This window comes from Gallus gallus, chromosome Z (genome assembly GCF_016699485.2).
Source record: "Gallus gallus isolate bGalGal1 chromosome Z, bGalGal1.mat.broiler.GRCg7b, whole genome shotgun sequence".
In the NCBI taxonomy this organism is placed as follows: domain Eukaryota; kingdom Metazoa; phylum Chordata; class Aves; order Galliformes; family Phasianidae; genus Gallus; species Gallus gallus.
Window position 1 is genome coordinate 673,091 of NC_052572.1, and position 14,598 is coordinate 687,688.

Below are 14,598 nucleotides of genomic sequence, written 5' to 3' on the forward strand. Positions count from 1 at the left end.
GGACCATATCTGAACAATTATAGAAACTAAGAATATCTTAACAGAAATCCAGATCACCCTACCCTAGTTTTGTGTTACCTTAGACTAGCTAGTTGCAGAGTTCATTAATTTTGCGAGGAAAAGCTGGTTTTTTTTTGTTTATTACTCTGTAAAACATGATGACTTCCATGTCCCATTCATAAAACAGAAGCTCCAAGAGAAAATATAAGTGATTACAGTTGTTAAAGAGAAGCCAGTGTTGAGGCAGGACAGCATGGCCAAGCTCTGCTAGCAGGGTTTTTTTTTCATCTTCATAACCTGATTTAAAATTCTCTCTCAGATGTGTTGGTTTTCCTTGTAATGTTATAACTGGCCTGCTACTTAATGTCTCTGAACTGAGCCTGATGATTATCCTGTATTGAGCTGATTCTGTTTGTCTCTGATAGGCAATTCCCCAGATAAGTACTCTGTCATGGTATACAACGCTGGTGCCCTTACTCTTGGTGCTGGGAATAACTGCAGTCAAAGACCTAGTGGATGACATAGTAAGAAACATGTTCTGTTGATACTGACAGCAAAACAGTTGTTTCATGCGGCTGTGAGTACATTCTCTCCTCCTGCTTTTCAGGTTCGTCACAGGATGGACAATGAGGTTAATAATAGAACATGTGAAGTCATCAGGGAAGGAAGGTTTGTAATTTTCTTCTTAAGTTACTAACTGATGTTTGTTGCTTTGTTACATAAACTATACATGACAGAGAAGGTTCAGCTTTTTGTTCTCTACTGTTCCATATGTCTGTGTGACAACCTAATTAGAAACAGAAGGGAATTGCTGAAAGGAGTCATTTAAACTTAGTTTTGTGGCAGTCAATCTGTGCTAAGAACAGCTGCCTTGGAGATGTGAAACTCATATATGAGTGAGCAGGGAAGGAAGGAGATGAACTTTATTCTAAGTTTTAGACCCCCATCTAAATTACTGTTTCCAAAAACAGGAGACAGCTTAACCAAGATGTAATGTTTTTGTACTACAGAAAGTTTAATATTTCATGATTTGCAGAGTGGATACTGTTCTAGATGAAACAGTAATAATCATTAAACTGTCTTGGTACTAGGTTCAAAAACACGAAATGGAAAGATATTAAAGTTGGTGATATCATTCGTCTGAAGAAGAATACTTTCGTTCCTGTAAGTGCTTTAGATATGTTTGTTTTGTATTCCTACAGAATTCTGTACAGATCTTGACTTGGATTTATTTGCTGCTTATTTATTTGTTCTACTAGGCCGATATTTTGCTGCTATCCAGCTCAGAACCAAACAGTCTCTGCTACGTAGAGACGGCTGAACTAGATGGGTAAGAATGTACATAAGGATTTTTTTTATTTATTCTTGGCTTACTGGTAACAGAGCAGTAAGTGTATATTTCAGAAATAAGGCAATTACATTAATACAATTATTTTTGAGGTAAAGTTGCAATTAACTGGTTTGTCTCCATGGGTAAGGTCAGTTCCTAAGTTCCTGTGCCAAGAAGCAATGATAAACCAAATGGCAAACAACTGGTAGTAGAGGATGGTCCAGCCAGGGACCACCTGTACAAATTATCCCTGACAAGCCTGATGGGATTCATCTGAGGGTGGTAAGAGTTGTCTGGCATCATTGCTAAATGACTGTCAGACTTCTTCAGAAGGTCTCAGAGACAAGGGAAGTTCCCAAGGCATGGATCACAGCAAGGATCACACCCTCCTACCAGAAAGAGCCAAAAGGACATGAAGAAAACTACAGAGCAGTCTGCCTCGCCTCATTCCATGGAAAAACTGTGGAACAGGAGAGCTCATGGGAGCTATTTACAGACATGTGAATGACAAGAATTTGACTGGGGAAAGCCAGGAATTAATATTGTGCTTGACCAGCCTGATTATTGCTTCCATCTCAAAATATTTTCTGCATTGGATATGGGGTCCATTTCATAACAGAAGATACTCACCTGATTTTATGAGAGCATTTGATAAGATATGCTTATTGACAAGCTGCTAATGTGAGAACTGGACAGACAGACCACAAGTCTGGGAGACAGGAATGGGGAAACCAGCTGAACTGCTGAGAGAGCAAAGGTGGCTACAAAGTCCTACACCTGAACTGGGGTAATCCCAGTCAGCAGTACAAACCAGGATGTGACTGGCAGGGGTGCAGCTCTGTGAAACAGAACTTGGGGGTTCCTGTGGACAGCAAGCCATTAGTGCACCCTTGGAGCAGTGGGCTCTGGCAGGCCCAGTATAACCAACCAACCAAGAGATGAAATTGTTCTGTAGTACCTGACACTTGTTAGCTGCACCAGGAAAAATGTCCAGTGCTTGATTCCAACAGTTTGAGGAACATTAAAAACTGATGAGGGTCCACTGGAGTGCCACCAGCATGACTGAAGTATTGGTGAATGTGGTATGCTGAGAAAAGGTGCAGGAACTGGTGTTATTCTGCCTGGAGCAGAGAAGTGTGATTTAATAATGATCTTCTAGTATCTCACAGTTGCAGTGAAGATGCTATGTTCCCAAAGGTGCACACTGACAGCACAAGGAGCAATGAATGCAAGAGACTTCAGGGGAAATTCTGCCTGGATTTAAGTAAGAATCGGTTATTCTCATGATGAGGAACTTTCACCACTGGAGTAATCAAGATTTAGGTTGATGGGATCCTGGATAACTTCATCTGAGGTCTAGCTACTGAGAGGAGCCTGGACTATCTATTGCCAGAGATCTCCTGCAACCTGCCCTCTTCTGTTTTTCTAATCACGTCTTACTGCCTGTCAGTTAGAGTGAGAAAATTAAAATAACCAACAGCAAAAGTCCAAATAAGCAAACAATTTTCTGTGGAAGTTTTTTCCCTGAAGCTGCCTAAACAGTGTAAATCTTACTGTTTCTGTCATGTTGCTTTGCAAATGTTGTTTAGTTCATGTTGTCAGAAAAGCTAGTATTGATTTTTTGTTTTCTGAGAAAAGCCTGTGATGGTAGGGACTTCACCTAATGAGGTGATGTTAATTTTGCTTTCTCAGTCAACTTTTAATGATCTTGTAAGCAGTAATTTATAACATCACGCAAAATGTTTGCTCTCAATTGGAGCTTTTAACAATGTCAGTTATTAAATATTGCCATTAATTGCATTTAATTACTGATGTATTACAACAGTGTTTCTGAGAAACCACACTTTTCTGAGTGAGAGGAGGTAAGGGGGGTGTTACAGTGTCTGGTCTTGTAGGTGAGGAAAATCAGCCAGATGAAGATCTGGTCGTGTTGCTCGTGCGTGTTTCGTGTCCATGGAAACACACAGCTTTCCTTGCTCCTTCCAAGTGTGAGGCTGCTGTCTGTGGTGCACTGATTCGCTTAATTTGATTTTGTTCAAATGTTCTTCCTGTATCAAAGCTCTTAATACAATGTGCTTTTTATCCTTTATTTTTAGTGAGACAAACTTAAAATTTAAAATGGCCCTTGAGGTAACAGACAGGTATCTTCAAGAGGAGAAAGCAATGGCAGACTTCAATGGTTTGTACAGTTATATTTTTAGTATTACAGCTATTCAAATGTTGTTTAAATAGTTTACAGTCCATGTAAATACAGCAGGGTGTGGACTGGAGCATTAGTACTGGTGCTTGTGACACTGGAGTTAGCACTGACTAATTGCACAAGGAAGCTGTCAGGCTGGGCAAAATACAGTCTATCTGAAGATAACACCTGGGGCTTGAATGATCTATGACACATTGACCTTTTACTAGCATTTGCATGTGTTTTTCTGTGGAAAAAGAAACCACGTTTGCTATTGGAGTTGTATCTGGAAAGGTTTCTGTTCATTTACTTATGTCTTGGATAGTAAGTACAACATTAAGCAAAATTCTAGGGTGAGCTCAGCATGGGAGTGGAACTATCAAGTGATCAATCAGAGAGTGGGAACAGGGCAAGTTCTAAGCGTGGAAGTAAAATGTCACAGTTTGTAGCCAAAATATTCACAGATATCTGAACAAGTAGCAGAGAATGCTCTTACCCTGTGGGATCGTTGCTGGGAAGTCTTCAGTAGCAAAAGGAGCCAAATGCTGTGTTCATCCTAGAATTTAAGATCCAGAGAGAGCTTCACTCTTGCAGCCAGGCCCTTGTTAAAATTTGAGAAATATTAAAAGTAAAAGTGGACAAGGGGTTTTTGACGTTAAGTGCTGTGTATTAAACACATTCTCAAAATTTAGGTCTGATTGAATGTGAAGAGCCTAATAACCGACTGGATAAGTTCACAGGAACATTATTCTGGAGAAACAGAAGCTATGCATTGGATGCTGATAAGATCTTGTTACGTGGATGCAAAGTCAGGAATACAGATTTCTGCCATGGAGTTGTCATATTTGCAGGTATGTGTGAATTTAGTATGCATAGCATTTGGTCATGGAAAGAGTGCTCCCAGGAGGAAAATTGTGCCCTTCTCTTATAAGCTTTGACTATTCCCATTTTTTAAAAATTGTATTTGCTTTGTTAAATCCTTCCTCTTTTTCTTTTTGTTCAGGTGCTGATACAAAAATAATGAAAAACAGTGGAAAGACAAAATTTAAGAGGACAAAAATTGACTCCCTTATGAATTACATGGTTTATACTGTAAGCCTTTTTCTTTAAAATTCAGAAGTTTGAGTTTGTTTTTAGGTAAACAGAGTGAATGCAAACTTAGGAAGCTTTTTTTTTTTTTTTTTTTTTCCCTTCTGATATAAAAAGTATACATCTACTTTGTTTTGAGTTGGAATGAAGTAGGGGGAGGAATCTAACAATGTATCTCACTGTTGATGGAATCTGTGGCCCTAAAACGGAGATAGAATGCAGCCTGCACAATGCAGAAATGCACTTCAAAACCAGTGTTGCAGGTGCTTCTGTCTGCACTGAACTGCTGGGTAGAGCCTTGAGGACCCCAGTCCTGGTCACAAGGTCTTCTCACCACCCATGCTTCTTCTCCTTGGAGCCTGTATGAGGAATGCCTCTGTCCCCCAGCCCATGCTTTAATCAGCAAAATGATCCCCTGAGATATGGGAAAGAGGTAAAGGGAGCTGGGCAGCTGGCAGGTAGAGGCACTTAGTTCAGCACCAACACAGCCCTGCTCAGTGCATGTTTGCATGCCCTACTTGCTGCCTGCTTAAGCAAATGTCAAAACATGAAAACTGTGCTTGGAGAATAGACTGAAGTTAGAACCCAGATTACCTAAAGAGGCTATTTTGTGGGAAAGGTTCGCTCACCTTCTCTTTATTTATTGTACATCTAATATTTTGGTTTGAACATGGAGATATGGGAGTTAAGTCTAGCAAATATTATTGAGGTGTCATACGCCTCTCTGTATACACTGTAGATTTTCGTTGTCCTCATCCTGTTTTCGGCTGGCCTCGCCATCGGGCACACTTACTGGGAGCAGCAGATTGGCAACTCATCTTGGTACCTCTACGACGCACAGGACTACAGCCCTCCGTACCGCGGCTTCCTTAACTTCTGGGGCTATATCATTGTTCTGAACACTATGGTTCCCATTTCTCTCTATGTGAGGTAGGTCAACATTTTTCAATAGTTGGACTGTTGATAGGATTCAGTTGCTAAACTTCTGAATTATATTAGGAAGAAGTTCTTTTCCCAGGGGATGGTGAGGCACTGGCACACGTTGCCCAGAGTAGCTGTGGGTGCCCATTCCCTGGAGGCATTCAGGACTGAGTTGGATGGGGCCCTGGGCAGCCTGGTCTAGTGGCTGGCAACCAGCCTGTATTAGGGGGGTTGGAACTAGATAATATTCTATGACTGCATGAACTAACAGCAAACAAAGCTGATTTTCCATTGTGGTAACATGCAGCTTCACATTGGATGGGAATGCATGCTGATATACTGTCTTACTGAAAAGATGATATGCTCTGTTCACTGGGATTCTAGAAGAAGGTGATTTGTTCTGTAACATTTTCACATACAATCATCACCCAAATCCCTTTGACACAGAATTTGAAGATATCGAGCTTTTCTTACGTTGTTAAGCATGTATGTACTTTATGTATATACTAAATTTGACTAAGGAAAAAGCTTTCCCTAGCAGTGATCTGTGACAATATGGGAGACTTATCTTTCTACTATTTAAATTCTTAACCTAATTCTGCGATCTTACAGTGCATGAAGGAAACTACTTTTGTAATAAAATGAAAAAAACATATATTCATTCTTCAAAAGAAAGGCCTTAATGCTCATAATCATAGAATCATAGAATCATGGAATGGTTTGAGTTGGAAGGGACCTTAGACATCATCTTGTTCCAAACCCCCTGCCTTGGGTAAGGACACCTTTCTCTAGACCAGGCTGTTCAAAGCCCCATCCAGCCTGGCCTTTAAAATTGTGCAAAGCTGGCCTATTTCTAATTTGACAGCTGTGATCCCATTAAGTCCTTCAGCTTCCTACCTCCTCTTCTCCAAATGGTACCTCAAATGCTATTCCTATGTGGGATTTCTGTTCGCTGTAGGAAGCAGCATTGATATTTTTTGGCTTGATAAGGCCACAGAGGCTTTTCTGCAGTCACTGCATTGTTGCTGAAGTTGAGCTGTGTGGTCTGACGTTGGATTGAGAGGCCTGTCTAGGGGTAGTGGCACTCTGCAATAAACTGATAAAATGTGATTGTTTTGGCTTAAGCTTCTGTGTTCTACAGGCAATCTTGAGTCCCTGGAAGTACAGCCAGAGCCCTCCAGATCTGATAAAATGTCATTGTTTTGAATATAAGTTGCAACTGGCAGTAAAAACTTCTGGTTTATTTCATTTAGCGTTGAAGTGATTCGTTTGGGCCAAAGTTATTTTATAAACTGGGACCTGCAAATGTATTACCCTGAGAAGGACACGGCTGCAAAGGCCAGAACCACCACTCTGAATGAGCAGCTGGGGCAGATCCATTATATCTTCTCCGACAAGACAGGAACTCTCACACAGAACATCATGACATTTAAAAAATGCTGCATAAATGGCCAAAGATACGGTAAGTCTGTGCCATGACACTGCAGTCCCCACAGGGAAAACCAAGGTCTGATTTCCATAGCAAGTGCCAAGGTGTTGCAGCACCAAAGGCAGGGTTTACTGCTGGCAGTAGCACTGGGGACTCCATGTCTGGATGCACAGCTGGAAGTGTCTGTGCCCAGCCACTGTCCTCTGTGCACGTGATGTATGTCGGGCTCTTTGACAGCCTTCACAACACAGCTGGCAGCCTCAGGTTGATCTTCCACTGTAGGTCTGTGAAAATGAGTAGGAACTTGAATGCTGATTTGAAATCATACGCATGGAGGTCTTCTGGTTTCAAATGAACTTCCACAGTGTAGCCATGGCATTGAGTAAAGCTCCAGTAAAATTGAACTGTAGTTTTCCCCTTGTTTTTATCCTTTTGAAGGGAAAACAGAGGAGTGGAATCTTCCCAGTAGAAGAGTCAGAAATGAGTAATTTACAGACTGCTTTATTTTGTTAGAAATGCTCTGGCACAGAAGAAGTGTGGTAAGAGCAGTAGCTTTTCATTTTAATGTTAGTTCCTCCTATTTACGAGCTTGTCTGGATTTCACTATTTGGAGTAACACAGCAACGTTCTCCATAGCAAAACCACTGTTTGTCAGTGCAAATAACAGTGTGCTTCTTAAACATCTGATCTCTGAGTTAAAAAGAAGGATTTCTGACATGAAAGCTCTGTTAAAACAACATTTTTAATGACAATTCCACCAGATGCCTTTTTTCTAATTTTTTTTGGTAACACTGGCATAGGCAGGTACACCCACCAGGATAAAAGGTGCTGATGATATGAATGAATCTGACTTTTTTTTTTTAAATCTGTGATATCCTAGTACAATAGATGTAGCTACTCTATCCTGCTGATCTTGTGAATGAGTTGTAACAATCTTTTTTTCCTGTCCTGTGTCTTGGAACGGATGGTGCTTGCATTGCAGGAGACTGCCGGGATAGTGCAGGCCAGCTCCCAAGCCACCCAGAGGTAGGTTGGTGTGAGCCAGCATCACAGTCCCTGCAGTTTGTAGGAGCACTGCCATCCTAAGGTATGAGGAGAGGCAGGTAGGCTCAAAAAATTGCGCATGGGATAACACTAATTCTTCTATTTCTAAGCAGCAAGTGGATTTCAGCTGGAACAGGTATGCAGATGGAAAGTTCTTGTTCTATGATCACTATCTCATAGAGCAAATAAGGTCGAAAAAAGAACCAGAAATCCAGGAGTTCTTTCTTCTGCTCGCTATTTGTCACACAGTCATGGTGGATGTTTCTGATGGTGAGTATCTTTTTTTTTCTTGTGCTCTTGGAAACAGTAACTGAAGTCCAGTTGCTTGAGGCAGCAATCCACAACTAATGTAGATCTCATAAGCTAGGAGAAATAGACTGTTCTTTTGAATTGAACAGAAGCAAGACCCAGTTCTTCCTCAAGACCCAGACCCTGTGCTGAATTTATCTAGAAAGCTGTCCTTAATGATGGTTACGGTTTTGGCAAATGTGCACCTTAAATAACAGCAGATTGAGAAAGGTAGTGGAACGGTTTGTATAAACATCTTGTGGTTCCTGTGAGCAGTCTTTTTTCTACTCAAATGCAGCTTTAAATCTCAAAAACATAAGCCTTAAATAAAATGAAGATGGCACTAGCATAGTCTGTGGTTCCCCATACACATGTGAAAGTGCAAGCGTTTGGAAACTTGTTTTCCGTGCGGAAAGCTGAGTGTTTTCCACGTGAAGATTTCATTCGTTTACTCCTTGAAGTACAGTCCTGCAGGTGTACCCAAGTGATACATGTTTGTTGTGAGAATGTCAGCAGCAAGTAGCAGAAAGATTGACAGAAACTAAATTTGAAGGTGAATGAAAGTGTGAGGAAGACTTCATACGTGTGGAAAATAGGGTTGAACATTTATGACATGCTTAACATAAAAGGAGAGTAATACTGCTTTATTCCAATCTTAGAGTGATCTCTTTGAAACCATGAGTTTCCTGTACATCCTTGCTCCTCCTACTTACCTTCTGGGGGTTGTTTCCATTGTGCTGTGTTGGTACCTGTGGACAAGGACTTATGTTTTGCTTTGGTTTTTGGCTCTTCTGTGAAAGTGCTCAAATGATTATACTTGAGAAATTAAGTTATATTTGCTTTGAGATGGAGAAGTTAGTTTTTGCTTTTCTACGTGGGTGGAAGAGGATCAGTGACTCAGCCTGTTTGGGAAGTGCCCTTAATAAAAAGGGATAGTCCCAGTCCTCCTCCTCTGGTGGCACTCCTGTCAGGTGCTGTATTGTGTCAGATGCCACTTCAGAAAGCGGAAGAACGCCACGTTACATGTTTGGCTTTCAATCACTTTGAAGAATGGGCGTGAAGTTTTCAGCTGTGTGATCAGAGTGCCCCTGTAATGCTCAGGTGTGCCCTGGCTTTCTTTCCTTCTCACTTGTCAATCATGCAGGTCAGATCAATTACCAGGCAGCCTCCCCAGACGAAGGGGCCTTGGTTACAGCGGCCAGAAACTTTGGCTATGTTTTTCTTTCACGAACACAAAATACCATCACCATAAGTGAAATGGGGACTGAGAGAACTTATGATGTCCTTGCCATCTTGGATTTCAACAGCGATAGAAAACGAATGTCTGTCATTGGTAAGTTGACTACATCCAACCTCTAGTTTGCAAGATCTCTTCTAGGAAAAGTCACTTGTATTTTCTAGGTGAAATGGCTTTGAGACACAAAGTTTTGTGATAGATTTTAATCCACATTGATCTCAGTCACAAAATAAAGGCATTGTAGTTAGGCACAAATGTGTCCACTCAACAGCCATGGTGCTTAGATGAGGCTTCCACTGAAGATGATCTTATGTTTCTTTAGTAGAAGCTTGAAGAAACGTGACAAAGATAATTCATTCCCCATTTTCCCAGAACCAAATTGGTTGTATGTGCTTCCTAGGAATTACGTATGCAGGCTGAGGTATAAATAGCTCTTTATTTTTTATTCTAATTACCTTTAAAATAGTCGATCTTGAGTTGTTTGCAGACCTGTTGATTTTGAGGCGATGGTTATGATGCATCATATCTTTAGTACATGTGTCTGCCCTGCTCCTATGTGCAATTGAGATGTTAATGTTGTATGAAACATCACCAAAAATGTATTTTTGGGGGACAATCTAAATATCCTGTCCTGTTGTGAAGAAGAAACGTGCTTGTCAACCTAGATGCTTAGCTGAACAATATGAGGGGTGATGTACTGCAGAGGGAGAAACATGGTCATAGGGTTTGTGTACTTAGTAGTAGAATGAAGAATCTATCTGAATATTCCTTTATTTAAACGTCCTCCAACATTTTGTCCCAACACTCCTATTTTACTCAACAGTAAGAGAATCCAACGGAAATATCAGGCTGTATTGTAAAGGAGCTGATACAGTAATTTTTGAACGGTTGCACCCAAGGAATTTAAAGAGAGAAGCGACGGAAGAAGCACTGGATGTATGTTTGCATCTTATCTCCTATTTTTACAATTTCATATTAAAGTTGACCATAGTCTAATCTAGTTGACGTCCTTTTGCTGAGCTATTAAAAGAAATGCAGACATGTAATTGGTTCTGTACATAATCCCAAACCTGAGAAATAATCAGACCCGAATCGGGTTATCTTGTGTATTAAAAAAAAAAAAAAAAAAAAAAAAAAAAAGCATTGATTATATTTTTATGAGAAGTGAACTCAAATTTTGTGTATTACTTTATATTTTTGTCATTAATGAGTATTCCATATCACTAAGCTCTGTTCTGTGCATCACCTTCTCAGACTGCCTTTGAACTCAGGCTGTCTTGTCAGTTATAATTTATGAGATGTTCAAGACTTATTGTGCAGACAGATTTTGTTTTATCGGATTTACGTAATGTTTATGATCCTAACTTTGAAGTCCCTTTTTCAAACCATGGGTTTTGGGGTTTTTGTTTGTTTGTTTGTTTTTTAATATGTTCTTTTCATTATTTTTCAGGTTTTTGCAAGTGAAACTCTAAGAACACTCTGTCTCTGCTATAGAGACATTAGTCATGATGAATTTGAAGCATGGAATAAAAAGTTCATGGAGGCCAGTGTAGCTACAAGCAATCGTGATGAAGCTCTGGACAAAGTATATGAGGAAGTAGAAAAAGACTTGATTGTAAGTCAGACATTAAATTTTTAATGTATTTTTATTTCTATGTAGGAAGAAACCGCTCTCATTGGAAATAATTTATCCTTGTTCATAGGAATTTTTGATTTAGATCTTTCCAATATTTTGTTGGCTTCAGGACCAATACAGTCTAGGGAAAGCTTAAAACTATGAGGAGGATGTGTTCTTGTCAGCTAATTTTCTTCACTTTCCGCCACCTCAGTCATCCACTTCTCCAGTTTCTAACAATTCATCTCCTTACATTTTAGTACGTATATTTCAGTGTAGTGACTTTTACATGCAAGGGTTTGTCTTTACTTAATTCTTACCTTGAGCTTTACCATGTCTTGAAGACACAGCCAAAGTAGTTTCATTCTTTATTGTAAATGAATCTGTTTTCTACAGATGATTATCCTACTGAATGCCCATGTTTCAAATGTCTTGTAGCTTCTTGGTGCAACAGCTATTGAAGACAAACTACAGGATGGAGTTCCAGAAACTATTTCAAAACTTTCAAAAGCAGATATTAAAATCTGGGTGCTTACTGGAGACAAAAAAGGTGAGCTTGTTAACAACCAAAGAGCTAGCAAGAGTAGGATAACAGTGAGAAGAGAAACAGGGACAAATGCAGACTTGTAGTAAGGCACATTTTCTAGAAGAGCAGTATGAAAGTCCAACTAAATCAGAACTGTGCAGAAGTTCATGCCAGCCACTCCCAGTCCAGATCTAATGGATGGACTTCTGTGCAACTTCTGTTCCTCCAACAGATTAGCTTTGATTAGCATTGACAGATTTTGTGGTTGACTTCTATAGAGAAATACCCAGTGACTCCTTTTTGCAATGCAAAGCAGTTGAAGGACAGTTTGCTTTTAACAAAAAGCATCTTCATTGCCACCAATTTTGCCTGGCTCTGAGGGTAGAACACTTGCCTGCCAAATTCATCTTTTTACAGTGAAAATGTACTTTTCAAAGAAATTACAAATGCTGCTGACCAAGATTAATTAACTTTTATTTTGGTAGTTAATATTTTGCAGTCCAGGGACACATTTCGTCAAAAAATGGCGTTAAGGTTGCAAGTAAGAATGGCTGTACTACAGCCTGGATGGAGATGTAGTCAGAGCAGCATCACTCGTGAATCAGGATTAAGGATGGGGCGAGATAGCATGGCATTCTTGCAGTAGCTGATTCTTGTGCTGGCTTTGGTGTGATGGCTTTCTGATATGGAGACGGTGTGTCCACAGTCAAGTTAAAGAAGTCTTGGTAGAACTTTCTTCCATGAGTTGGCTGATAGGCTCTTTAGGTTATTGCTAATCACTATCACTAACAGTTATTGCACTCAAAACATCATGTAACAATGCATTCTACCACGATAGCGTACCATTTGTAGTAAACATAGCATAGGAAATATAAAGCTGCTGACTTTAAACCCCTTATCCACTGTGTCTTTGTTGCTACACAGCTCTTGTCCAATGGGAAATAATTAACAAGTATTCCCCTGCTTCTCCACAGTAATACATTTTTCCCTGTTTCTTATGCTGTGTGGTAGGAACACTTCATGCTGAAACATAATTTCAAAAACTACCTTTGGGTTCCTCCCAGCAGTCACTCAAGACTCAACTTTAAGTAGACACTTTCCTCTCTTGTATATTCATGTATTTATTTTTATTGTAGAAACTGCTGAAAATATTGGATTTTCGTGTGAACTCTTAACAGATGAAACAACAATCTGCTATGGGGAAGATATCAGGCAAGTGAAAAAACATAAAGGATCTCTTGTGTAGGAGTTAAAAATGTTCACTTGTTATAATTAGCAGTAACATTGGTTTGTCCCACGGTGGTCATTGAGTGACTGAACAACGTTTGCTGGCTGTTGTTTAACTGTATGCTGTTTCTTGTTTTCTTCTGGAATTTTAACTTCACAAACCAACATCTTTGTTGTGGGTAAAGGTGGTGGTATTCTGTCTGGAGGAGGTTTTGAGTTCTAGGTCAACTACTGTTGATGTTAAGCTTGTGGTAAAATTCAGTTCTGTGTCCTCAGTAGTGCAGTTGATTAAAAACCTGCAACCTCTACTGGGAAAATACTGGTATTGAGGGAGGCAGACTTTTTAAATGGTTCTTAAGAATTTATTTTTAAGACTAGCATTTTTTAAGCTGTATGGAAAAACGTGTTGCTGGTTGATTTTTTTTTTTTTTGGTACGTAGTGGGTGATTGGCTCTGCTCTCTTCTGGGCTTCTCTGTGCGGCCATGTCTGGGGTGGTCTCTATAGAGTGCTAATAAGCAATCAAATAGATTACTGCCATGACCTGGAAAAAAAAAAAAAAAAAAAAACATGAAGAGCGTTCATACTTCATTGATTTGGAGGCATTTTGAAGCACTTCATGTGGTTGGCTCATCTCTGACAATTTCTGATCATTTAGGAGAGAGCATTATGCCATCAGTTTGGATGGCTTCCTATTTTGATTCATGGTCCCATTCCTCTGATAATCAAGGGATTTCATAAAGAGTGCTTATGAGAGCTCATCTGGATTGGGCTAAGCAGGTCTTCTGTATTCCAAATCTTGAATATTTGCCAGGTTTTGCTCTTTGTACCTATCCTTGAACTCTAGATGATATTTCATCCCGTCCTATGCTCACACAGCACAGACCTAAGCTATAAAAATACACGTGATGGATTGCAAGGTATTCTGAGCTTAGCCAAAATGGGCAGACCCAAGGTAAAGCCATGTGGGGCTAGGAGAAGAACTAGGGTGATGTAACAGTGTTGCAGCCATTCCTGGCTCAATTTTAGGAAAGTCAGGCAAAGAGGAAAGTCCTTCCAGCAGGTCTTGCATTTCTTTCCTGCAGATTTTCAGTCTGGGACTGATTACAGAGTTATTGAAGCATAGAATCACTTAGATTGGAAGAAGTTGCCAGGTCCAACTATGAGCCCAACACTGCTAAGTCCACAAGTAAATAATTACCCTAAGTGCTGTGTCTGCAAACTTTATCTTAGTTCTAGGTTTAGTCTTAATTCTTTTTCTTTAATAGTGTCCGCTTCTCTTCACAGTGGTCTTCTTCAGACTAGGTTAGAAAACCAGAGGAATAGAGCTGGATCAAGCACACATTCGTCTCTAAGAATGAATGAACCCTTCTTTCAGGGTAGTAGAAATCGTGCCTTAATCATTACTGGCTCCTGGTTGGTATGTACAAAGAAGGATCTCCTCTGTATTTGAGATGTGGGGGTGTTGCCATGTCATGGTGTCCTTCGTTGGGAATTGTTCATTTGTCTCCTTTGCTAAATCAATTAATGAAAATTCTTTGGCCCTTGTGCTACCAGTTGACCATCTCTGTTTGTTATTTATGTTCAGAAGTATTTTTAGTTTCAAAGGTTGAAAATAGTAGTCAATGAAGGATTGCCTTGGGATTTTCACATCACCCTGGTAGCTGCCATCAAAGTAAAACTAACCTTCTACGGAAGCACAGTATGAGTTTTAG

At 39.9% G+C, this 14,598-nt stretch overlaps 1 protein-coding gene across 7 annotated transcripts in view; it reads left to right on the forward strand.

Moving 5' to 3' along the window:
- Nucleotides 1–14,598, forward strand: part of ATP8B1 (ATPase phospholipid transporting 8B1) — a 33,264-nt gene that overhangs the window by 11,199 nt on the left and 7,467 nt on the right. For all 7 annotated transcript variants that reach the window (XM_040655500.2, XM_040655499.2, XM_046905313.1 and 4 more), the window contains 17 exons: nucleotides 426–524; nucleotides 608–669; nucleotides 1,092–1,164; nucleotides 1,260–1,330; nucleotides 3,427–3,509; nucleotides 4,202–4,360; nucleotides 4,513–4,601; nucleotides 5,338–5,528; nucleotides 6,773–6,981; nucleotides 7,931–7,974; nucleotides 8,106–8,262; nucleotides 9,425–9,613; nucleotides 10,341–10,453; nucleotides 10,968–11,132; nucleotides 11,571–11,682; nucleotides 12,795–12,870; nucleotides 14,171–14,303. In XM_040655500.2, coding sequence (XP_040511434.1) covers nucleotides 426–524; nucleotides 608–669; nucleotides 1,092–1,164; nucleotides 1,260–1,330; nucleotides 3,427–3,509; nucleotides 4,202–4,360; nucleotides 4,513–4,601; nucleotides 5,338–5,528; nucleotides 6,773–6,981; nucleotides 7,931–7,974; nucleotides 8,106–8,262; nucleotides 9,425–9,613; nucleotides 10,341–10,453; nucleotides 10,968–11,132; nucleotides 11,571–11,682; nucleotides 12,795–12,870; nucleotides 14,171–14,303 — 2,025 coding nt within the window. The remainder of the gene's footprint in view (nucleotides 1–425; nucleotides 525–607; nucleotides 670–1,091; nucleotides 1,165–1,259; nucleotides 1,331–3,426; nucleotides 3,510–4,201; nucleotides 4,361–4,512; nucleotides 4,602–5,337; nucleotides 5,529–6,772; nucleotides 6,982–7,930; nucleotides 7,975–8,105; nucleotides 8,263–9,424; nucleotides 9,614–10,340; nucleotides 10,454–10,967; nucleotides 11,133–11,570; nucleotides 11,683–12,794; nucleotides 12,871–14,170; nucleotides 14,304–14,598) is intronic.